Raw genomic sequence first — 25,433 nt, 5'->3', positions numbered from 1 at the left:
GCTTTTGGACTTCTTTTTCCTTTTGACTTTGAAAACATTCCTTTCAGCCAGAAAACATAAAATAGAAATGACCTGCATTGTCCAAAAAGAAAAAAAAGTTCTTCCATAAAGCAAATTTTCCAGACAATGGAAGCACACCTCTTTTAGCATCAAAATATTTTAGAAATGTTAACCATTTGGGGATGGGAATTAGTCCTTAAGAGTGTCAGTGCTTCATCGTCTCTGAAAGAGTAAATGGAATTTGTATGCCTCTTTTCAGGGGAGGCTTCTTTAATCGAATGCAGTTCTGGGCCAAACACAGTAAGATCTTCAGTGACCATAATAATCCATAATAATAAACTACTATATATGAAGGTCAGCTAGGTGACTGATAGACACCAGATTAGACAGTCTACCAATATTAATTCAATCTTCATTGAACCCATGAGTATTTTCTTCATTTAACAGATGAAGAAATGGAGACTCAAAAAGATTAAGTGATAGAGCTAGAAGTCAAAACAATATCTAGTACAGTATGCTCAGGATATACTGATAAGTTTCTCTCTTAAAATTAGCTGTTTTCAATGTCCAGAATCATCAGGACCACTCTATATCTTTATTACTCAACAGATATTTACTCAACCAGATGCTGTGATATGCACTAGGGGTACCAAGTTGATCCAGATAGGGTCCTACCCTGAAGGCATCACAGCCTAATGAGGGAGATACACTAAACGCAGCACTGACAAAATGAAAGCAGTCAACCTGATATCTGAACGGAGTGTTACGGGATCCTCAAAGGAGCACGTGGCTTGGGAGAGCTGGCGTGGGAACTGGCTTTCCAAGATGATAGTGTATCAGGAGGACAGAAGGAATAGGAAAGGGCATTCTGGGCTACAGGCGGAGGGAGGCAAGGAGGAGGGATGGTATATAGGGGGAACTGCAAGTAATTCACAGTGGCTGGAAGGCAAGGTAAATTTGAGTGTTTGGAGAAGAGGCTGAAATTTCATCCAAAAACTTACTGAGCACACCTACTAAATGTCAGGCCCTATGTTAGGTGCCAGGGAGACAGTAGTACATGACATAAAAACTAGGTCACTTTCTCATGGAGCTTATATGCAGGTATATTATCTTGTTCCACTTTGTCATCATAGCCACAAAAAGAACATGAGAGGCTTGGCAAAATTCTTGGCTGAAATTCACATATAGAGACGCTGGTGTAGCTCCTCTACTCACGGTTCTAAGTGGAATATCATAAAGGTTAGGTGGAGTTTGGTACTTGCATCTTCCTGCCTGCCCTTCCCGAGATCTGGAGTTCCTGCCAAGGAAGCCACAGTAGATGCTGTCATTTCAATTACCTGACAGCTAATCCCAGCCCTCTTTCCTTGCACTTCTCCCACCATCACAGAGGCTGAAAAAGCTGGACACTTGCTTTTCCAGCCCCACCCCCCCCTTGCAGCTAGAGATGGCCACATGACCCAGTCCAGGCCCTGGAAATGTAAGGGGAAGGCTGCCAAAGAGTTTCTGGGAAGGGTTTTTTACCTGAGTGACAAAAGGAAAGAGGCCTACAGGAAGTATATCCCCACCCTCCACCCCCTTCCCTGGTTGCCTGCCTTTGAGCACAGGTGTTTAGGATGTGACATTTGGCGCTGCAGCAGCCATCTTGGGATCATGTGATCAAGATCAAGGCCATCAGAAGGGCTGCCTTCTTGGAGGCTCTGGGGAAGAAATCACATCCTTGCCCTTTTTAGCCTCTAGAGGTTGCTTTCTTTCTGTGGCTCATGGCCCCCTTCATCTTTAAAGCCAGCAGTAACAGGTTGGGTCTTTTGGTGCCATCTCTGCAGCTGGGAAAGGTTTTTCACTTCCAGTGACTCATATATAATCCAGAATAATCTTCCCATGGCAAAGTCCTTAATCTTTATCATATCTGCTGTCCCTTTTGCCATGGAAGGTAAATATTCAGAGGGTCTGGGGTTTGGGATATGGACATCTTTTGTGGGCCGTTAGTCTACGTACCTCAGAAGGATAAACACCTGAGTCCTTGATGACGCTGAGGAGGAAAGCAGCCCTTCTGTCAACTATTTCTGGACTCCTTCTAAAGTAAACCAGGAATATGACAGATAAAGTTGCTGTTAGTCTTTGTTGTTTGAAACCAGAAACAACTAAAAGGGGAACAACATGCAGCTTTATGAATCCCAACCCACCCGCTTTCCCACCCTCAATGGGAAAGCAAGATTAGAAAATGAAGTGTTTGGGTGTGTGGTGCAGGCTCCAAGTCTGAGCTCCACCTTCCGCCCAGGTGAGTGGCTGGCTTGTCCACCCACACGGCCTTAGACTAAACTGGAAGAGGACTGTGATGGAACAAAAATGATTGCTGCTGACTCTTCCCAGCTTCCCCTCTTCATGTTCTGTTTCTGCTCCCTCCCTTTACTCCTCCCAGTGTCTGGCTTTTCTAGCCTCCCTAGCTTGGTTCTTTGCGCTTTTGACACAATCAGGAGAAAGGGGTGCAGGGCAGAAGGATGAGAGCTGAAGGGAGAGGCCAGGGGCCTGCTGTGGTGGGAGGGAAGCATGGGATAAAGGGCAGTTAAGTATTCCTGTAATTTGTGCATCCCCTCCAGAGAGTCAAGAAATGCAACTAGATGAGAGATTGTTTTGATAGCCAGATTGGGTTTCCAAAGTCAGAGGGCCGACAGCTGTGTAGCTAGGCACCTCATAACAGGGGCTGCTGAGAGGTGCCACTGCAGCAGCAGCAACTCACTTGCCCTATATAAAGACGATAAGAGAGGTGGTAAGAAACCCCCTTTTGGGAGATGGCAGTGTTTGGAAAACAGGTTATTTCCCCGTCTGACCTCCTATGAGGCAGGGGAAATTAGACTTATTCCTTTGGCTAAAACCTATGGGAGGAACTTTCAGAGAAACACTCATAAAATTTGGATGGGACAACTCAACAACAAAAATACAAACAACCCAATCAAAAAAATGGGCAGAAGACCTGAAAAGACATTTCTCCAAAGAAGAAATACAGATGGCCAATAGGCATATGAAAAGATGCTCAACATTGCTAATTATTAGAGAAATGCAAATCAAAACTACAGTGAGGTACCACCGGTCAGAATGGCCATCATTAAAAAGTTTACAGCAGGAATGTACAGTGGAGAAAGGACAGCCTCTTCAATAAATGGTGCTGGGAAAACTGGACAGGTACATGTAAAAGTATGAGATTAGATCACTCCCTAACACCATACACAAAAATAAGCTCAAAATGGATTAAAGACCTAAATGTAAGGCCAGAAACTATCAAACGCTTAGAAGAAAACATAGGAAGAACACTCTATGACATAAATCACAGCAAGATCCTTTCTGACCCACCTCCTAGAGTAATGGAAATAAAAACAAAAATAAACAAATGGGACCTAATGAAACTTCAAAGCTTTTGCACAGCAAAGGAAACCATAACCAAGACCAAAAGACAACCCTCAGAATGGGAGAAAACATTTGCAAATGAAGCAACTGACAAAGGATTAATCTCCAAAATTTACAAGCAGCTCATGCAGCTCAATAACAAAAAAACAAACAACCCCATCCAAAAATGGGCAGAAGACCTAAATAGACATTTCTCCAAAGAAGATATACAGAATGCCAACAAACACATGAAAGAATGCTCAACATCGTTAATCATTAGAGAAATGCAAATCAAAACTACAATGAGATATCATCTCACACCAGTCAGAATGGCCATCATCAAAAAATCAAGAAACAATAAATGCTGGAGAGGGTGTGGAGAAAAGGGGACACTCTTGCACTGCTGGTGGGAATGTGAATTGGTTCAGCCACTGTGGAGAACAGTATGGAGGTTCCTTAAAAAACTACAAATAGAATTACCATATGACCCAGCAATCCCACTACTTGGCATATACCCTGAGAAAACCAAAATTCAAAGAGAGTCATGTACCAAAATGTTCATTGCAGCTCTATTTACAATAGCCAGGACATGGAAACAACCTAAGCGCCCATCATCGGATGAATGGATAAAGAAGATGTGGCACATATACACAATGGAATATTACTCAGCCTTAAAAAGAAATGAAATTGAGCTATTTGTAATGAGATGGATAGACCTAGAATCTGTCATACAGAGTGAAGTAAGTCAGAAAGAAAAAGACAAATACCGTATGCTAACACATATATATGGAATTTAAGGGAAAAAAATGTCATGAAAAACCTAGGGGTAAGATAGGAATAAAGACGCAGACCTACTGGAGAACGGACTTAAGGATATGGGGAGGGGGAAGGGTGAGTTTTGACAGGGCGAGAGAGAGTCATGGACATATACACACTAACAAACGTAGTAAGGTAGATAGCTGGGGGGAAGCAGCCGCAAGGCACAGGGATATTAGCTCGGTGCTTTGTGACAGCCTGGAAGGGTGGGATGGGGAGAGTGGGAGGGAGGGAGACGCAAGAGGGAAGACATATGGGAACATATGTATATGTATAGCTGATTCACTTTGTTGTAAAGCAGAAACTAACACACCATTGTAAAGCAATTATACCCCAATAAAGATGTTTAAAAAAAAAAAAAAAAAGTTTACAAATAACAAATGCTGGAGAGGGTGTGGAAAAAAGGGAACCCTCCTACACTGTTGGTGGGAATGTAAGTTGGTGCAGCCACTGTGGAAAACAGTATGAAGGTTCCTCAGAAAACTAAAAATAGAATTACTGTATGATCCAGCAATCCCACTCCTGGGCATATAATGCAGACAAAACTATAATTCAAAAAGATACATGCACCCCTATGTTCACAGCAGCACTATTTACAATAGCCAAGACATGGAAGCAACCTAAACGTCCATTGACAGATGAATGGATAAAGAAGATGTGGTACATATGGAATACTACTTAGCCATAAAAAATAATGCCATTTGCAGCAACATGGATGCAACTAGAGATTATCATACTAAGTGAAGTCAGAAAGACAAATACCATATCACTTATATGTACAATCTAAAATATGACACAAATAAACCTATCTATGAAACAGAAACAGAATCACAGACATAGAGAATAGACTCGTGGTTACCAAGGGGGAGGGAGGTGGGGAAGGATGGATTGGGAGTTTGGGGTTAGCAGATGTAAACTGGTACATACAGAATGGATAAACAACAAAAGTCCTACTGTATAGCACAGGGAACTAAATTCAATATCCTGTGATAAACCATAATGAAAAAGAATGTATATATATTTGTATAACTGAGTCACTTTGCTGTACAGCAGTAATTAACACAATATAAATCAACTATACTTCAATAAAAAATAAAATTTGTATGGGAGCCATTGACATCTCAAAGTGGGATGGTTGTGTAGAAGGTGGACACATTGACTTGCCACTAATACCATGGAAGGCGGAGCATCAGGGAGAGACGACTGGATGGAGCAGTGAGGCGGAGGAGGGCAGATGCAAAGATAGATTCCTACTGCACCCACAGCCCCAGAGACAGGGCCATGGAAGAAACATGCAGTTAAGGGTTGAAGACTTGGTGGGGACCAGGGCATCATGGGATAACGTGGTACGCATTTCAGAGGAATGTCCCTTGCCAGCAGGAAGTCGGCAAAAGACAGTCAAGTTTCATAAGGAACCACCACTGTTGTTTGGAGTTGAATCTTTGCCTGGTAGGACCCGCAGGGCGTCTACCTTCTACGAGAGTTCATGGTGACCAGGTAAAAAGGGGACAGTAACCTCACCACCACCAACAGAAGGCTGCTCTTTTCCCTCTTCCACCATCTATAGAGCTAGTGCGGAAAAGAGCCAGTGGGGAGTGAGGGCTCTGACCATAGCCTCCTTCCCTCTCCAGGCAGAGAGTGGCACATCCAGCAGCCACTGTGTGTGTGGTGGGGGGAAGCACTTTAAATCAAATGACTAAAAAACTTCAACAAGGTCAGATTGTTTGAATAATGCAAAGTGCCTTAAAATTTATAGGGTTGCCCCCAAAGTCTGCTTCCAGTGTGAAACTGCATTCTACAAAACAGTTGGCATAGTTACTGGAAAAACAGAACCACTGCATTATTTGTATCCCAACAAGATGATACCTTCTAATTCAGTGGGTTGCTTAAAGCATTATAAGGCTGAACATGGAAGTGTGCCCTCTATACTGGGGGAAGGGGCAGGTTGGGAGCAAAGGAAGCAGAGGCGGAGCACGGTACTCACCTTTAAGGCAGGGCTCCCGGGTCCACAAATAATCCCCTGGCCTGGTAAATTCTCAGGCTCTGACCAGTCAAAAGACCAGCTTCTCCTGTGCAGGTTAACTGGTGAGGGGGAGGTAGGTGGTGGTGCTACCACGGGGAAGGGGGAGCACATCCCTCCCTAACACTTTTTTGCCCTCCTAGCTTGGCCCCTAGTGATTGTCGCATTCTTTTCTAAACAGACACACATGATTTAACGCACTCTTGATTTTGTCAAGCATTGTTTCTGAAAGCCATGTTTTGAAAATTAACACTGTATCTAACCAAATGATCGTAGTACCCCTTTCCCCATACGAACGACATTGAAGGAGCGTCTTCTGTACACCAGCTTCATGTACACCAAGCCTACGTGGCTACAAGCTTCATGTGGACCATGAATTCCTTTGCAAACCTGATTAAAAAAGCATTTACTAGACCCCTAGAAAACTACACATACACACAATTTTGCACTGGATTTAAGGATTTGTGGCCCTAGAAGGCTTTTGACTGCTAGTGACCAAAATATTGATTCGTTTTGCAAAAATTACACAGAATTGTTTAGATGGAATACTTTTATTTAGCAAACAAAAAACTTGCTAATTCAGATTATCTTCTATTCCATATACTCTAGACTACAATTTGCAAGTCACAAGTGCAAGAGCTGGTTAGAGTCTTGATGCTGAACAAAGGGACAAAATTCAGAAGGAAAACAGCCAATTGAAAAGGAAATACTAGCGAATGAATCAGAATAAAAGATTTTATTGTATTCCATACATTCACAGGTCACTTCCAGATTTAGTAATAACACTGCAGTGCTCTGATGCTGTGCACGCTAGCTCAGACCACGTTGGAAGTTTATAGCTGTCTCCTCCCTCCGCCTAGATATCATTCCTAACAGTGTAGCCTGCCTACTTGATTGTTTTCTAGCTGTGGCATAGTTCACCCCCGTTTCCTCAGAATTTTAAAGTACTTTCTGTTTTCTCAAGAGTTTTAAAGTACTTTCCATTCCATTACAAAAGAGATTACCAAACACTGTGTAGTATAGGGCTCCTTCCCTCACTCTTTTTATCTTGTCATGGCTACTATCACTTACTTACACTTCGTTTGAGAAGCAGACGTTCATCTAGCAAACCTCTGTTCAGACCAGCTAAATAAACACTGCACAGACCAGCTAAATAAACAAGGCAGAGTCCTGAAACCAGAGCTCTGGCTTCTACGCCAGAATGGACCCCTGACCTTCAGTACCTGCCTTAGATATGTAGGTGCTTGGTTCTCACAGGGCGTCCCTGGCTGACACAAACTCATCTTCCCCACAGTAAAAACTCTTCAAAACCTTGGCATGACCCATGGGGAACAGGGTCACTCTTTATTGCATGTGGCCTGCCTCAGACTCAGAAGATTCAGCAGATGAGTGATCACCAGGTTCCACTGCCCTGGGCCTGGGAACACACAGTTAATGTGCCCTTTGGCTTACAGGTGCTCACTTGTTTCTCTGAGTCTGGGCGAGGTTGACACATTAATCTCTTTCCCGCAAATTACTGTTCCCACTGTCACAAATCCACTTTGAAATCACCGCCCCCTTTACTGAAATTATTCAAGTGCAACATTGTGTTCTCTATCAGGCACTGAAGAGCAAGAAGCTTTAACTTTTTCTTTTCCATAATGAAATATATATTTTCTTTACCCTTGGTATTTGTAATACGCCTGCAATTAGAAACAGCAAACATGAAACAAACAATAAAAAGGGCAAAAGGCACAGAATGAGGAGCAGGTATGAAGATTCTACCATTTCCTCTTATAGGGACACTAAACCAAACCAAACACGGCCCCAAACCCATTTTACTTACAAATCTGCCTCCTCTGCTCCACAGTCAGTCCTTGAAAGCAGAAAGCACATTTACTGACCCCTATATCCCAAGGAAGCTGGCCTGCATCAGAACCAAAGAGCTCTCATGTTACATCAGAAAATCGAAATGATCTGAAAAAACAACTCATCACAAATGCTTCAAGTTTTCCTCTGAGAACACCACCAATTCCACTAATGCAAACCCAGAACACTACCGCCATCAAATTTAGCAGAATGCTACAGAGTTTATATGGAATAAAAATTAGTGAGAAAAATGTCTTAGAAAAGATTTTTTTTCCTCTCGTAGGGACTTTTAAGATATTATGGAACTCTCAATCATTATATTCAAACTGCAACCAACATTGCTAACACTATTTTCTAATTTTTTCTTAAAAGGAAAAAAAGGGTAAAATTTCGACTCTGAAGTATCGACAGGATCGTCCAAAGTTAAATATTAACATCTTTTCATCTCTCCTATGAGAACTTTACTGTAAACATACGTTACCAGAGATGAGATAATTATTCAATATACATTACAAAATGTGGTATTTAAAGAAAACAAATCTCTTCTGAACCCGGATTCTTCATCCACAAAAGTTTAATGACCAAAATAACACAACAGAATGAACAAATGTTTTATTGGCATGTTCATTGTTGTAAACAGCATCTGGCATGAAAAAGTTTTACCAAAACCTTTTTATTGATTTTTTTATAAATTAGATGGCATTTTCAAAATTTACGTAGAATTATGTTCATTGAATAGTCGCATTTAGCAGAGCAAAAACTTGCCGATTCGAATAGACTTTGCAATGAAATCATGTTGACTGCATTAGCCTGTGTCATGACCTGACTTACTAGCAAGTTTATTCAAAACGATGTTGTTTCCCCAAAGTTAAACTACATGTAACTATGTATCAACCCCCAAAATTAAAGTGGGACTTAAAAGGGTTTTAGAAGATTCAAACTTGGAGTTAAATCTTCAAAAATAAATGTAAAAAAGGAAAAAATCGAAGCCGCTGAACAGAAAAACCTCATTAACAAGGGCAAATACAATCGTATGGGACCCAGCACTGAGGAACCCCACTGAGGGTGACATTTACATAAACTGCTATACTTCTCAATGTACACAAATGTACATCATGAATGATATGTGAAATGAATAACCATGGGAAATAGCTGAACTGCAATTATGATAACTCAATAGGATCAATTTTATTTACATGCTGAATGAATGAGTGAAATGAATTCTCTACATCCATAACTTAACGTACAATCAGTTATAATTACAGTATTGCAGCAATTCTGAGCTGCCACCTGCTGGGAGTGGTCTAAGGAAACGTTTTGATGATCTAGAATAATGTTCTTAATACTTCGAAAAAAAGAAAACAAAATAAAAACACTTCACGATTCTTTCTTTACTGGGTTACGGCTGGTTCTAAGAATTTCTTTCTTCTGCTCCTATTTTTGCTGCTTTCCAAGAGTCAACACACGTTGCATTTACTTCCGAATTGTCAATGAGGTAATGTGTGTATCAGTGAAATAAACAGAAATTCATTCATTCATGGCCTTTGCACAGCTTTTATTATTAAGCTATGAGCATCCTGTTTGAGGCTGGTTTGACTAGCGGCTATGTGCACATCTGTCTGCAAGAAAAGAAGTTTACTCATTCCCCTTTCCCCTTTTCTAGTAGCAGGTTTTGCTTTTTGTTTTTATTTTTTTGCACATCCCTTTTCACTTTACAGTACATTTGACTATAGTGCACAACATGATTCCAAGTCAAAACAGTGGCCCATTGGGCACTGAGCTTCTGATTGGTGAAGGGCAGTCCAATCAGTGCTGGTATCACTGGGTTACCCCTAACCACGTCCGGCTATAATGGCACACTACACAGTAGCAGTGAACCGTCTAATTAAAACCAAAATCCCCCAGGGAAAATGCTACACTAGCAGAGTCAGTCTTGAGTCAGATCTTTATTTGGTGCTCCATCCAGATATATTTTTAGTGCTTTTTCTTTCCGAGGTGAGTACGTTACACGATGTCCCGTCTTCTGGAGTCGACTGCTTTCTTTTTTCATCAGTTCATTTCTTTGCTCATCTGTCAACTCCATTAATTCTTCTGTTTTATCCCTACGTTTAAAATATTAATGACATATTAGACCAGTAGAGCCATCTGTCTCCTTTAATTTATGCTTAAATGCTCTAAAGCTCCTCAGTGAGAAAATGAAATCTGATCATCACCACTGAAGTTAAATAACCTCATATATTAAGATATCCTAGATTTCTAATGTGTTTATTATATTAACATGGCAGTCACTTCGAAAAATGGCAAAGAATAATTTCCATGTTACTATTAGTATAATAATGGCTATCATTTATTGAACATCTATTTATAACAGGCACTAGGCCAGTTTTTTTAAATGCAATAGTTCCTAATTCTCCTAAAATCCTGCAAGGTTGAAATCACTGTGGCCATTTTACAGATGAGGACCTAGGTAAATAACAACGCTAAATCTGAACACATATCTGCCAGCCTCCAATGACTATTCTTTTCCCTCTGTATCTGTAATGTCTGATCTGGTAGCCACTAGCCATGTGTGCCTGTTGAGATATGTCTGCTCCAAACTGACATGGGAGGCAAGTATAATAAATACACAATATTTCGGAGACTTACTATACGAAAAATAATGTAAAATATCTTGTAAATGATTTTTATATTGTTTACATGTTGTAATGATAATATTTTGGATGTACTGGGTTAGAAATACTTTATTAAAATAGTTTCACCGTTCTACTTTTTAAAATGTGGCTACTAGAAATTTCAGAATGTAATAAATGGCTTGCACTGGTCAGGGCTGCTCTATATCATAACAATTGTAAAGCTATTTATGAAAAACAAGATGCACAACAAAAATGTGGTATCACTAGAAATAATCAAAACATTGTGAATGTTACCTATAAAATATGACTGCACCATCATCACAGATATAAAGAGGCCAGACATTCAGGGTAGAAACTTTAGGATTCCAGTCCAAATCCTGATGAATATCAAGGACAGAAATATCACAGGGAAAAGTTCCTCTACCCTACGGAGAAAAGAATGAATGAATAAATGACACCATTAGCCATGTTTATTGAGCCCTAGTACCCAGATTTAAACATTCTCAGGGCCTTACCTTGGCAAATTCAATATCTTCTAAAGGAATTCCACTGATTTCACAAAGCTGTAAAAGGAAACATTTTACATGAGTTCATCTAAAAAGTAAATTTGCTGAGAAGTTATTTTCCTTTAACCTCATAAGCACAGACATAGCTTGATTTTTTGTTCAAAGAAGTAACATGTTTGATAAAAGTTTTTTGAAAAGCAGGAAGTGGAATTCTCTCCTCTGTCTACCTGCAAACACCATGTCTCAGAAATATCAATTTAGTATATTCCTTTCAGACCTTTCCTATGCATATATAAACTACATACACACATTTATAAATACATTTCATAAACAGTTTTATATATCTATATAATAACTTTATATAGTCTCTATATAAGAATAGGATACCGGGCTTCCCTGGTGGCGCAGTGGTTGAGAGTCCGCCTGCCGATGCAGGGGACACGGGTTCGTGCCCTGGTCCGGGAAGATCCCACATGCCGCGGAGCGGCTGGACCCGTGAGCCATGGCCGCTGAGCCTGCGCGTCCGGAGCCTGTGCTCCGCAACGGGAGAGGCCACAACAGTGAGAGGCCCGCGTACCGCAAAAAAAAAAAAAAAAAAAAAAAGAAGAATAGGATACCGAGTAACCTCATTCTCTTCAATAGTTGAAAAATATACCATTGTATTTCCTATTGATGGACACTGAGCGTGTTTTTAGGTTTTCCCAGTTACAATGCTATAATATGTATCTCCATAAATATCTCTTTGCATATTTCTGCAAATATTTCTTAGATGTAGAACTGCACATCTGAAATGTTGATAAACAATGCCAAGCTGAACCCTGAAAAAAATTTAACCACTTATCAAAGGTGTATGATATTGCATTTTCCCCAAACCATGATGACTCTAGGTATTTTTTTATATTCTAAATCTTCACCAATTTAAGAGGTAAAAAGTGCTGTTATTATTTTAACTTGTATTTCTTCTATGAATTGCCTATTCATGTTCTTTGCTTATTTTACAATTAGATTGTCCAGATTATTAATTTGTAGCTCCTTTTAAATTTGGACATCATGTTTCACATATGTTTCTAATATTTTTCCATTGATTTTTAGTTTTATGGGTTGCTTTAAAAATATTTTTTTGGCAGTTGGGGGGTACTGTGCAGAAGATTTAAACTTTTATGTTGTCCAGCTTTTCTTTTTTGGCTTTTGGTATTATACTTACAAATATTTTTCCCTCTCTGGGATTATAAAAATATTCTCAATATTTTCACCTAGAACATTTATCATTTTATTATATTTTAAAATATAAATTTAACTTATTTAGAATTTATTTTTGTGTTTGGTGTGAAATATGGAAATAAATTTTTCCCCAAACTGCCAACCGTCCTAGTACCACTTATGAATAATTCATCCTTTCTCTAGAGATCCTTAGAATTCCCACCTTTAAAATGAAAAATGCAGAAGACATCTTCATCTGGGTTCTCCACTCGATTCTACCTCATTTGGGTTTTAAGCATATACAGCAATTTACTCTAGTGCCTCTAACTAATCCTAACTACTTAAGGCAAAGTTGGTCCAAGTAACAGAAAGTGGTGGTTCACTTCTGGATGGCCAGAAGCCAAGGTAATTTTTCAAAGCATCAGCAGCCCTAAGAAACAAGAGTAGTGAGGCACAATGTGTGACAGAGACAAAGAAAGAGAGGTTGCTGCATCAGTGTCTGGCACTCACTTGCTAGGGTGTCTCTTATGCACCACAGAGAAAAATGTATGTTAGTTCATTTTCTTTAAAATGAACTTACCTTGTCTCGCAACTCATCAACACTACTGCTTTCCAACACAACCTCCTGGAAGGGATCCAACTTCATCTCTGAAGGCCTCCACCGTCTTGACAAAACTGCAAGTTGTGACATGGATTTCATCTTCTCTGCCCCTAATATGCAAGATTAGGCCATCATTCTATTTACTCTAATGATTCACAATTTGCCTTTTCTTGTACTGCCTGACTAAACAAAAAGATTTACTTCAAGTGTTATTCTTAAAAAGTGGGCATGGGGACCTCCCTGGTGGTCCAGTGGTTGAGACTCCGTGCTCCCAAAGAAGGGGGCCCAGGTTCAATCCCTAGTCAGGGAACTAGATCCCACATGCCACAACTAAAGATCCTGCACGCTGCAACTAGGACCCGGCGCAGCCAAATAAATAAATAAATATAAAAAAGAAAAAGTGGGCATAAAAGAAACCGATTATCCCAAGGATGTTTTGAGAATAAAATATTTATTCTCTTCCCCCAAGTCTCAGAAGATAATCGCTAACCCCTGCAAGCTCTCCTTCCACCAGTACTCCTAATTCCACTCCCTCGTGCCTCCTGCTGGACACTGCTTGACCAATTACTCTCTTCTTTGCATCTATGATCTTTGTTCCTCTGTTGGCTTCTACCCCACAATCTAAAATCATAATCAAATAGCTTTAAGTTTATCTTCTTTTTTCACTCAAGCTATTAATCCTCTTTTCATTTACTCCCAAACTTACTGATTCTTCAAAACCCAGCTCAGCTGTCATCTTTCTCTTTGAGGTACACAAGAGCCAACTGTACTGATTTGGTCCTTAACGCCTATCATTTTGGAATTACAGGTTTGTAGTTCTGGCTCTCCCATACACTGTGCATCTGGGGGGCAATCACTGGTCTAATTTATTCATTTTTATAGCACCAAGGGTCAGCAATGTCTGGTAAATTACAGGTCAATAAATGTTTCTTAGATTTAATCACATGACATATCTTACTCAAGTATTTCGATGCTAAAATATATACTGAAATGATACTGATGTAAGGACCTACTATCCAGAGACATGTTCTGGCTAATCCATCTCTGCTAATATATACTCCGTCCTAACAAGGGTGACGTCTATGTCCTTCATCTCTTCTTGGCCTACCCAGAAACAGTGATTACTCTCTCAGGCCCCAGATACTCAGAGAAGGAATTACAATCTGGAGCACTTGCTTACAAATCATGGTAGATGGCGTTCTGGTTATTCCTTGTCTCCCCACTTAACTTGTCACTTAATCAGAATTCAAACATTGAAATTTAAACCAAATTAGACCTGAAATAGGTGAGGTGTTAGTATTATTGAACCCTCTGAAAGCTATCATAATCTTACATAAAAATATCCAGAACTTATGATATTTTAATTTCTATGGAAAAAGAAAAGGAAAATCAAAAACTTTCTAAGCAACAGCAAAGTCACAAAAGAATATAGAACTAGTTGTTTCCCTTGATATCTCCCAAAAGCCAACTTTTCCCCCACTAACTCTTCCAAAAAACATTAGATTAAAATGTACCAATGTTGATAATTAAAACCAGGAGGTGTGACAAACAGAACTGCTCTTCTAGGTCACTGTTACACCGTTATGGGTTGAAATATGTCCCCCACCAAAAGACATGTTGAAGTCCTGAACTTCAGTACCTCAGAATGTGATCTTATTTGGAAATAGGGTCATTACAATGGTAATCAAGTTAAAATGAGGTCATTAAAGTGGGTACTAATCCAATATGACTAGGGTCCTTATAATATGGGAAATCAGGACACAGATAGGAAAGCCCACACAGAGAACATGATGTGAAGATGAAGGCAGAGATCAGGAGGATGCATCTATAAGCCAAGGAATACCAAAGACTGTCAACAAACCACCAGAAGCTAGGAGAGAGGCATGGAGCAAATTCTCCCTCACAGCCCACAGAAGGAACCAACCCTGACAACACCTTGATCTCAGACTTCTAGCCTCTGAAACTGTGAGAAAATAAATTTCTGTTGTTTAAGCCACCCAGTTTGTAGTACTTTGTACCAGCCTAGAAAACTAATATTATCACTGTTCTCAAAATCTCTGAAAAATCATTAATACCACAGCCTCAAAACAAGTCACAATTCCACTTGTGACTTGTGGACGCCATGGTAGATGGCGTCCTGGTTATTCCTTGTCTCCCCACTTAACTTGTCACTTAATCAGAATTCAAACATTGAAATTGAATTCAATTTTCAATTGAATTCAAACATTGAAAAAGAGACTAAATAACAAACATGGCTAAGAAACTTTTACTTTCTGTAAAAGGTACTAAAAATACAACTTTGAAATTGCAACTTCCCTGAAAGGAAGAATTCATATTCTTAAAATTAGAGAAAAGAAGAAATATTTAAAAGGCAAATGGTGCCCATAGAAGAGACAGAAGAAACTCATTATTTGAAAAAATGATAACTTCGATTATTTCTAGAGAATTCCTGATATTTCTCCACAAAAATATTGATAATACCATCAAGAACTTCAAGGAAAACCTCCCAGTTGCTGGAAATATTAATATCTTCTTCATAAATATGATAATCCAAAAAGACAGTGCCAGGATTCTTCCATGTTTTTTTCCTTAGACGAAACCTACAAATGTGGTAAGACATTTTAAACTATTATACTTTGAAATTCTTAACTTGAAAAAAAATGACATGAATCTGACACAAAGAAAAATGAACTATGTTCAAACACAAAAGTCAAATGGTTATTCATTAAAATTTTGGGAAAATATAATGAAAAGCTCTCAAGACATCAAATTTAGTATCCTACAGAGCAAGTTCAAACAAATGCTAATACTTTTGCTTAGTTCTATTAATCCGCAGTACTAAAATTCTGAATGGTACAGGAATTTAAAATTCTTCTAGTTTTAGAAAATTATACCAATCCATATCAATTGACCACACTGTCTTTCTTCAAATTGCTGATGACACTGTAATTTTACTTTACCTGTCAATACTGAGCTCTAAACCACATTGCTCCCTGAGCTGAGGAATTAACTCCTCTTTTGATTGCCGTACAGTCATTCCTTTAGCAAACACAGCATCTAGCAGAAACTTGCACGGCTAGGAATATAAACATAAACAATTAGACCCTGAATTACACATTAAAATAAGGATCAACATTTTATTTGCACTTTATAGTGTGACAATTACTGGACTGGGTTTAGGAGCTTATCTTCCTAGGTTTAAATCTTGGCTCCACTACTTACTAAAGCTCTGCTATCTTGAGCAAGCTTACTTAACATTTCTGTGCCTCAGTTTTCTCATCTTTAAACCGGAGCCAGAGTCATTGTGGAGATTAAATATGATAATACATTCATATTTCTCTTCTTGTAATACAATGACCATAATTTTGAAAGTAAAAAGAATCACCTTTATAGAGTAAAATGAGAGAAATGAATACTAATTCTCCAAATACATTCACTGACTGTCTCAAAAGAGATACAGTATTCACAAACCCCAAATTCAGAAGTAAGATGTAAGTCAAAATGAGTGTAATGGATCACATATAAGAGATATGACTGATGCCTAATAAAATATTTGTTGAACAAATGAAGGCATTTTATGAAAACATTATCCCCTTATTTGCTGTTTTTCACATTTGTCTAGGTCTTCACTGAGATGTTATAAATGTCTTAAAAATAGTGTCTTTGCCTTATTCTTCTGGGTATTCACCACAATCTTATATATCACAGGAACTAAGATATTTTATTACTCCTTGAAAAACATAGCTGGTTTAGATCCTTAATCCACCATTTACAAGTTATATGACCTTGGGCAAGTTACTTCTCTGTGCCTCGGTTTCTTAATCTATAAAATGAGAATAACAGTACTTTTATAATAGAGTTAATTGATGAGGATTAAAAGGGTTAATATTTGTAGGCACTTAGAGCACAAAGAGACACTATATATAATGCTAGTTAAATACTAAAAATGATTCTCTGAACACAAAAAGTCGTCAACTACCATCCTTCTGTAGCATTTTACAATCATTCCCAGAAGCACAAACAAACCCCCTTTTAAAAGCAGAAAATGTTTGTCCTTCCAGCATGTGTAGCAATACTTTAGACCAGGGGGATGACAAAAATGGCCTGAGGGCCACATTCATCTGGTGCCTGTTTTTGTAAGTGAAATTTTATTGGAACATAGCCACCCCCATTGGCTTATGTACTGTCTGTGTCTGCTTCTGTACTACACTGGCAGAACTTAGTTGCAACAGAGGCAGTATGGCCTGTACAACTGAAATATTTCCTAAAAAAAGTCTGCCATCCCCTTCTTTAGAGAGATAAAAAGAAATGTCTAGTAATCAAATCTGTGCACTGTATGTTTTTAATAACTATCAAAAGTTACCTTACATTGTTTGTAAGTATATTACTTACCTCTTGTTCATTGACTAGAAGCTGGTACACTTTAACTCTGTATTCTCCTTTTTTAAGTGCTCTCCCCAGTCTAATTGTAATCTACAAATTAAAAACAGTTTTTTTAGATGTATGGTCTCAGCAGAATAAACTACCCATTTTCATCTCAACTGTTTAGTATTTTTCTCCCAATTCTCTAGATTCTGGGCTGTTTGAAAACAGGTATATCTTTTACCTCCGATTCCCCAGTGCCTAGAATACTAACTGGCACACAGTTAACATTTAACAAATGTTTGTTAGATGAATGGAGAAAACAACAACAAAAAAGCCAAATAACCACTAAACCTCAGGGACAAATTATCCTTTTAGGGTATCCATTTCACCTTACTTGGAAGTAGTGCAAGATGTTCTCAAATCTATCATTTAAAACAGACTCTAATTATTCAGAATTATTTTAATCAACCTTATTGTCATCTGAAAATGATGAAAGTGTCTCATTCAGCCGGACGCTCTCAAACTCTTGATTGCTGGCGTACACGCGAAAGACCTTGAAGTGAGAGGACAAAACTCCAACAAAGGGCTCTAAATGTTGTTTGAAAGCAGCCAGAGTAATTCTTTTATCAACATGCACCATCAACCCTAAGCACACACATACACAAAAAACAGAAAAAAAATGTAAAAGAAACCTCTTAGAGTATAAATAAAGCAGATCATATACTTTTTATTATACTGTAAGCAGGAAAAAGTACCTTTTCAGTTATTTGACTTTTAGCTAATATACTACATTGAATGGACAAAAATGTGGGCACTGAGCATATGCTAAGGATAATCTGACAGCTTTAAATGTTCTGAGATATTTAAGTGCTTATTTATTTTGGCTGCTGAATTAAAAACCAAACTTATAGGAACTCTCTTCAAATACATACATTTCTAGATCTACACAGCAGTAGTGTGGGCTCTGGCTGGGTCCCACCCCTACCTCTTCTGCTTTCTTACTAGCTGTGAGACACAGAGCAAGCCACCAGCCTCTGTACCTGCATTTTGAGATTTGAAAAATGGAGCTATTAACAGTACCTACCTCACAGTATCTCACTGTAAATTCAACGAGGTAATATGTTTATAGAATAGTTTCATATATATATATATAAATCGCCTCAAAAATTGTCAGTAAATCTAGTTCTGGGATTTCTACTAGAGAAAAATGTCAAGACTAGCATATGAAGATGTCTGTTTTATCATGTGGTTGGTTGGACTGTAACAGAAATAATATCTAAATGGGTCAGAAACTCCCACCTCCTCCAAGCTTCAGTTTAAGCTCTGCTGGCATTATAATAGTATTATCTTTGATGGGCTTTTTTTCTAATGCTTATTATTTTAATCTTTTGTCCTTTATTTTATAAGCCACTCATGAGGATACTTCTGGAATATATTTCTATTTACTCTAGTCTTCATATTCTAGTAAAGAGCAAAAACTTCACTCATTTATCTTTCTCTTGTAACAAAGCAATACAGAATGCAAGAACTGCCATGCAGCCTCAGGCCCATGGTCTCTTTGCAGCCCTAAGGCTCTCTCTAGGGCAGACCTCAGTTTTCTGTGAAATTTACATGAAAGGTTAAGGATAAAACCCTAAAACACTCCTGATTTCCATTCTCAGGTCATCCCAACTCAGGCTGATGAATTTTTCTAAATGGATTTTTCAAATAATGTCTAGTTACTATTTTCCTGGTTATAAAATACTGGTTCACTAGAGAAAATGTGACAAGTATGAATTAGCAGAAAACATAGATAAGGTGATGAACTTTATTTACTGTATATATCTTTTGAGGCAGCATTTCTTTTAATTTGTTTAAAATGTCGGTTTCTAAGCTTTAAGGAATGCTCCTAAATGTTAAAATCTAGCTTTTGGCAAACAAAACTCTATTATCCAGAGAGGGACTAAATTTCTTGAGAGAAGGGTGTAATGAAAAAATTTCTTGATTAGAAATGAGAAGCCTATGGCTGGATTTCAGTTTTGCCACTTCAGTCTGATAAATGGCTGTAGGTAGGTCATCCAATCATTCTGAGCCTCCGTTTTCTCAGAGGATTATTATGCCAGTCTCATTGATTGTTGTTCGACAAATATAGTAAATTCTAAGGCATTACTCAAATAAAAGCTATCACTGTCATTTTGGTTTCTCTCATAACTCCTAGTAATGTTGTATCATAGGAAGACATGAATGTTTGTTGGTTATTGATATAGTCCAATATGGTGATTAGGACCAAGTGTTCTAGAGTTACATGGCCTGGCTGGAATGAAGTTCTGGTTCCTCCTCACAAATTAGATTTGTGACTTTGACCTAAGTTCTCTGTACTTCAATTACCTCTATTATTAAATGAAGATAACAGTATTTATATCTCATAATGTGTTTTTGGGTCAATACATGTAAAATGCTTATCATAGCACTGACAAACTGTTAGCTTAACTGATGAGCTGTAATTATTTTGTAGTTTTACAGAATACCATCATATCATTTTTCCTATCTACCCCTTCATACAGAAAAGTTCAGTCTCTTCACAGTGCAACCTCAAAATAGCCTCAAAGGCTTTTCTTTTTTCTTTCTTTTCTTTTATGTATTTCTTGAAAGAGGTGGTAGCCAAAATTGTACAAAGAAATTTCAGTGCAAATACACTACCATTTTTATTACTTTGGCCTTCCTGTTTATACCCCAGTGCTTGAAGACTACAACTAGGTCACACTGGGACAGTATTTTCAAAGACAGGTTCTATATTCCCTGAAACAATTCCTGGATTATAATGAATCACTTAAAGACTATCATTTTAAGTGCTGTTTGGTAATTATCTAAATGAGTTGTCTAGACGGTGCATGGTATACCACTCTTCAGATATCAAATTCTTTGTTTACCTATTCTACCTTGCCATTTCATCACTCTGAAGAACTTGTATTATTACGTATCATCTATGTTTCCCAGGCACCTACTTTCAGATCCTTGCAGAACTGTGACGAAGCAATCTTACTAGAGACTCCTTAAACACTAGGCTGCTGGCTATCATCCCCACTCCCTTTCCCCTAAGCCAGATTTTTAAACATGAAAAGGCATTTTCCAGGGTTTTCACTTTTTCTTTCCAAACAAACTTTCTGTATGGCTTCTGAAAGCCTAAATAATTTGTAGAAAATGGTTTCTCTTCATCACGTTTTTTTTTTTTAAGTTTCTTTGAAGTAAGCTTCAGGCAAGATATAAACTAGAAATTCTGAATTACATAATCTCAGAAGGATGGAAGAGATCTGTCAGTTTGGGCATTTGGACAAACAACAACAAAAACATATCAACATTGGTGAGATTTAAAATAATAAAAGAATAAATAAAATATAAGACTAAAACCAGCCAGAGAATTAGCAGGACAAGCAGGTTCAAGATACAAAATCTTGAATACTATTTCAATGAATGCTAGTAAATTAGCCCACAATGGATTTCTAAAAAGGTTAAAATGGCCAGCAATCTCCTTTGCAAAGATTTCATTAAGCATTCTAAGATGGAAATGGGACCCTTTAGACTATGATTCTAAATATTTCCACTGAATCCTTCCTACCGCTGAAACTCTCATGCAGTCTAATTTTCAGCACATCTTTCAAAAACAAACGCCTTGAAAGAAATTTCTAACCTTTTTCCAAAGAGAAGCTACTTTTAATTTCTGCAATGCCCTTGAAGGGTTGAGGATGGTAAGAAAGCCGAGTAGGTACTAGCTATTTTTCCTGTACTATGACGTGAGGTAAGTAAGTAACAGTGGTAGCAGTGAGGAGGTGGAGGTATGAGTACTAGGCATACAACCAGAATACCTGAATCTGATCCCAGCAGTGTGACTAACTAACTGTGTGACCTCAGGCAAATTATTTAACTTGTTTGAGCCAGTTTCTTCATCAGTGAAAAGTGTCTAACAATATCAATTTCACACCGCTGTTGAGAACTAAATGAGATAACATGTTAATAAGAGTTATAAGAAAAAAACTCCATAGAAATTTAAATGAAGCATTACTATAATAGAGCTTCTCTATCTCCATTTTAACTCACTAATCCACATTTTCGCACTTGAGTTTCTGCAAGATATAGGTATGGATGTCAAATAATTACATTGTTATTTGGACCTAATTAATTAAAAACACAAATTTATGTATTTTTACTACTGATTTCATGATTTCTGCCACTTCCTTTTTTTTTTTTTGTGGTACACGGGCCTCTCACTGTTGTGGCCTCTCCCGTTGCGGAGCACAGGCTCCGGACGCGCATCGGCAGGCGGACTCTCAACCATTGCGCCACCAAGGAAGCCCCGCCACTTCCTTTTAAAAGATCTAATTTTGAGACTACAAGTATCATAGCATTTAACTAATACAGTGGTTGTTTGTGCACCTTCTCTCCACAAGATGAAGCATAAGGCTGCATCTTAGTCATCCTTACTTCTGACAAATACATATGGCCTGGCACCTGGCATGTATTCAGGAAATAATAATTGTGTGGGTGTATAAATGGATTGATGAAGAGTGGGACTCTCTTCCAAAAGTAATAGGAGCAAATGCATTCAGTTAGAAGCCTTAACCTCTAGTAATGGTTCCACTATTTACTAGATATGTATGTATTTTTGGGAAAGTCATTCACCCTCTATGAGTTTCAGTTTTCTTATCAGTCAAATGAGGATATCATTATTTGCTTTATTAATTTCAGAAAAGCTTCAAGTGAGAATAAAGTGTTTTGAAAACTAAAATATAAAAATATAAGGGGTAATATTAATATTTGCCTTTCAGACTAATGCAAAGTATTTAGGTTTTCAGCTATTTCCCTTTTACACTTGAAGAAAGATTTTGTATCTTGAACCTGCTTGTCCTGCTAATTCTCTGGCTGGTTTTAGTCTGATATTTTATGTATTCTTTTATTATTTTAAATCTCACCAATGTTGATACGTTTTTGTTGTTTGTCCAAATGCCCAAACTGACAGATCTCTTCCATACTTCTGAGATTATATAATTCAGAATTTCTAGTTTATATCTTGCCTGAAGCTTCCTTCAAAGAAACTTAAAAAAAACCTAAAGAAGGCCCTTTCCTTTCTCTGACTTTTTACGGGGTGTAGGAAGGGTGCACTTTGGATTAGGTGATGGAGGAAAGGGAAGGAATGCACAAATTAAAAATTTTTCTAGGCACTGAATATAAAATTTTCTAAAGTGTCTGGCCTTTTTTTGGTATATTATTTACTATTTAAACTAATTCTTTTTTTTTTTTTACTTAGTACTGTTATACTTCTTTCCTTTAAAAAATTTTTTTAATTCTTTTCCTTCTTTCCTTTTTTTTTAAAATCATCTCACAAAAGTTGTGACATCATTACCATCACAGGCATAATGCACAGGTCTAAGGACACCGTTTACTATAACTACATCAAAACTGAAAGCAAAGGAGAGAGAGGATAATCTTATAACCCAGGAATCTACAGGTAATCTTAGGACAAAGCATCTCTTATCTGATTCTTAACTAAAAATTTAAATAAACTGATAAAAAAAATTAAGGCTGTTTCAAGGAGCCTTTTTCTTTCTAAGTACATACATTTATGTCCTTCCCCAGAACTTTCATCTGCAGCATAGGGTTCTGCTTGGAAATACATGTACTGTATTTCTCCCCTACTCTTGCCACTCTCATCATATTCACTGTCCGTTCCGGAGTCTTCTTCTGCTGTATCCCATGTCTCCTTCTTCCCTTCATTCGCTTTAGTTCTTCTACTACTCGTGATGCTGTGAGAGTCAAGTCCATTAGCCAAAGGGATTTGAGCATTATCTGCATTGCACAAAGTATCACTGCTATGACTTGAGCTAAGAATGTCACTGTCCACTGAACTTGTACTCCTGTCATTATTCACATCTGAATCTGATCGTTCTTCAGACTGAAAATTTTCAGGATCGGAAGTCTGAATATGCTGTTCAAGTTCTCTATTATCCACTGAGGCTGAAGAGTCCCTCTCATTGAGAGGTGATTCAATGTTTTCAAAGTCACTTGTCTCAGTACTTTTGCTGCTGTCCCCATTATCTCCCTCCTGCTGCTGTTGCAGTGACAAGCTTTTGAGTTTTTCAGTGCTTTCTTCTAGAATAGCTTCCACAGACTTTAGACCCCCTGCAGGTCCTTTGACTCTTTCACAGTCATCATCCACATTACCAGAGTCACCCCCAGCTTTCTGGTATGCTGTCCTTTTGGAATAAGATCCTGGAGATTGTTCAGGTAACAAAACAAATAATCTGATTGTATTTGCATGCCGATCCAGGAGTTTCCATAAATGAGAGTCTGTAAAGGCCATCTGGTAATCCAAAGTCTCAGAACTTTCAACGAACACCTGAACAGTAAGTCAAAGAGTTATATTACATCATTAATTTTGGTGACATTCTCATTCATTATAAGAATAATATCGCATCAATATAAGACAGTGCACAATAAATTATAAAAGTTGAGATGATAATGTTTCTAAAGGACACGCCCATTGTTTTTGGAGACTAAATAAAATAAATATTATGTTCATATGTCTTTGTAATTAGCCATAAAACTGCTAAACAAATATCTTGTTTATCGGAAAATGTATGAAAAAATCTTGGGAATGCAACACCAAAATCCAGGTTATATAAAAAATTTAATGGACAAATGACTTGATTCTAGAGCAAATTAACTGCAAGGAAACAAACATGTAAGGAAATCTTTAGATTAAAATAAACTTGAGAGATCTTATGGACTTTATTTAGATCCTGATTTGAACAAATAAATCTTACTGAAAAAAATTTTTTTAAAGATAATCAGGGAAATTTGAATATTGACTAGGTATTGGTTGATATTAAGGCATTTCTATTAGTTTTTTAGGTATAATAATGTAATTGTGGTTATGTTTTTAAAAAGAATTCTCATCTTTTAGAAATATAAATTCATATTGCTTGTAGATGAAATGATATGATGCTGGGAATGTTTTTCAAGTAATCTGGGGGAAGTAGTTAGTTAAATATACATGAACAAGACTTGATAATTATAGAAGCTGGGTGATACGTACATAACACTATTCATGCACTTCTGCATATGTTTGAAATTTTCCACAATAAATTAAAAAAATGAAATGCATATACATAAACCAGGCAATTATGAGTAGTATTTTGAATTTTGCATAAAAAGATTATTATTCAATAAATGCTATAAATCAGGACTATCAGCTAACCATTTAAAGAAAAAAATAAAGTTAGATCCCTCCCACTCCTTACCCTAAAACAGTATTAGGGTGGATTGGCGATTTTAATGTTACACACAAACACCACACAGAAGTACTGGAAGAAACTAGGGGTGAATTAAAATTACACATCAGAATTAATAAAACAAAACTGAAAAAAAAAAAAAAACAAAGAGGCTAAATATGATAAAAGACCAAACTGCCCTAAGATGAATGAGACTGGAAATGGTGATAAATAAAAAAGACAGCAAATGAGGAAAATTTGATACAATTTATCCAGAGTAAACCAAAGGCATTAGGAATAAAAACACAGGAAAAATGATAAATGATGGAACACATAATGATATCAAGAGATAAAACAAAGAGATCAACATGAACTTTCTCTTTTCTTACAGAGATAAATGAGTAGGAAAAGGGAATAATGTGGGGTGAATCCAAGACAGTAATTTTCTCCACACTAGGCATGCTTCAGACTTTCACCATGAAGTACTTACTGCTTTATGGGAGAAGCTCAAGAATGAACAAAATTCAGAGAACATAATCATTGTGACCAGAACTAGTCATGAAGTCTCCACCAAAGAAGGAGGACTAATCTTGGGCTTGAAACAAACTGTAGGAAGAGGGGGAAACACTCCAGGAGGGGCGGTACTTGAACAAGGCAAAGAGGAGAGCCAGCAAGACTGACTGAGAAGACAGAGAAGCAAGATGTGACCTGACTACAAAAGGAGGGTAATTATTGGGAGGATGTGAGAACCCAAAAATAAATTTCAGACAGATGGTGAGTGGCAGCATAGAAAATAGTCATGAAAAAATAAAAGACATA

The 25,433-nt window shown here is 37.7% G+C and overlaps 1 protein-coding gene across 3 annotated transcripts in view; it reads right to left on the bottom strand.

The window, feature by feature from the left end:
- Positions 1-9,595: 9,595 nt before the first annotated feature.
- The window catches only part of USP47 (ubiquitin specific peptidase 47), a 120,696-nt gene continuing 104,858 nt past the window's right edge, over positions 9,596-25,433 (bottom strand). For 2 of the 3 annotated variants that reach the window (XM_065882696.1, XM_065882697.1), the window contains 9 exons: positions 22,963-23,740; positions 17,840-18,015; positions 17,398-17,478; positions 15,966-16,081; positions 15,487-15,605; positions 12,985-13,115; positions 11,214-11,261; positions 10,993-11,123; positions 9,596-10,167 (listed from right to left, as the gene is read on the bottom strand). In XM_065882696.1, the coding sequence (XP_065738768.1) occupies positions 9,993-10,167; positions 10,993-11,123; positions 11,214-11,261; positions 12,985-13,115; positions 15,487-15,605; positions 15,966-16,081; positions 17,398-17,478; positions 17,840-18,015; positions 22,963-23,740 (1,755 nt within the window). In that variant the 3' untranslated portion in view covers positions 9,596-9,992. The remainder of the gene's footprint in view (positions 10,168-10,992; positions 11,124-11,213; positions 11,262-12,984; positions 13,116-15,486; positions 15,606-15,965; positions 16,082-17,397; positions 17,479-17,839; positions 18,016-22,962; positions 23,741-25,433) is intronic. The other variant, XM_065882698.1, reaches the window with a different exon arrangement.

Source organism: Phocoena phocoena, chromosome 8 (genome assembly GCF_963924675.1).
Source record: "Phocoena phocoena chromosome 8, mPhoPho1.1, whole genome shotgun sequence".
NCBI lineage: Eukaryota > Metazoa > Chordata > Mammalia > Artiodactyla > Phocoenidae > Phocoena > Phocoena phocoena.
Note: the sequence above shows the minus strand (reverse complement) of the source record. Positions and strands in the feature narration are given on the sequence as shown.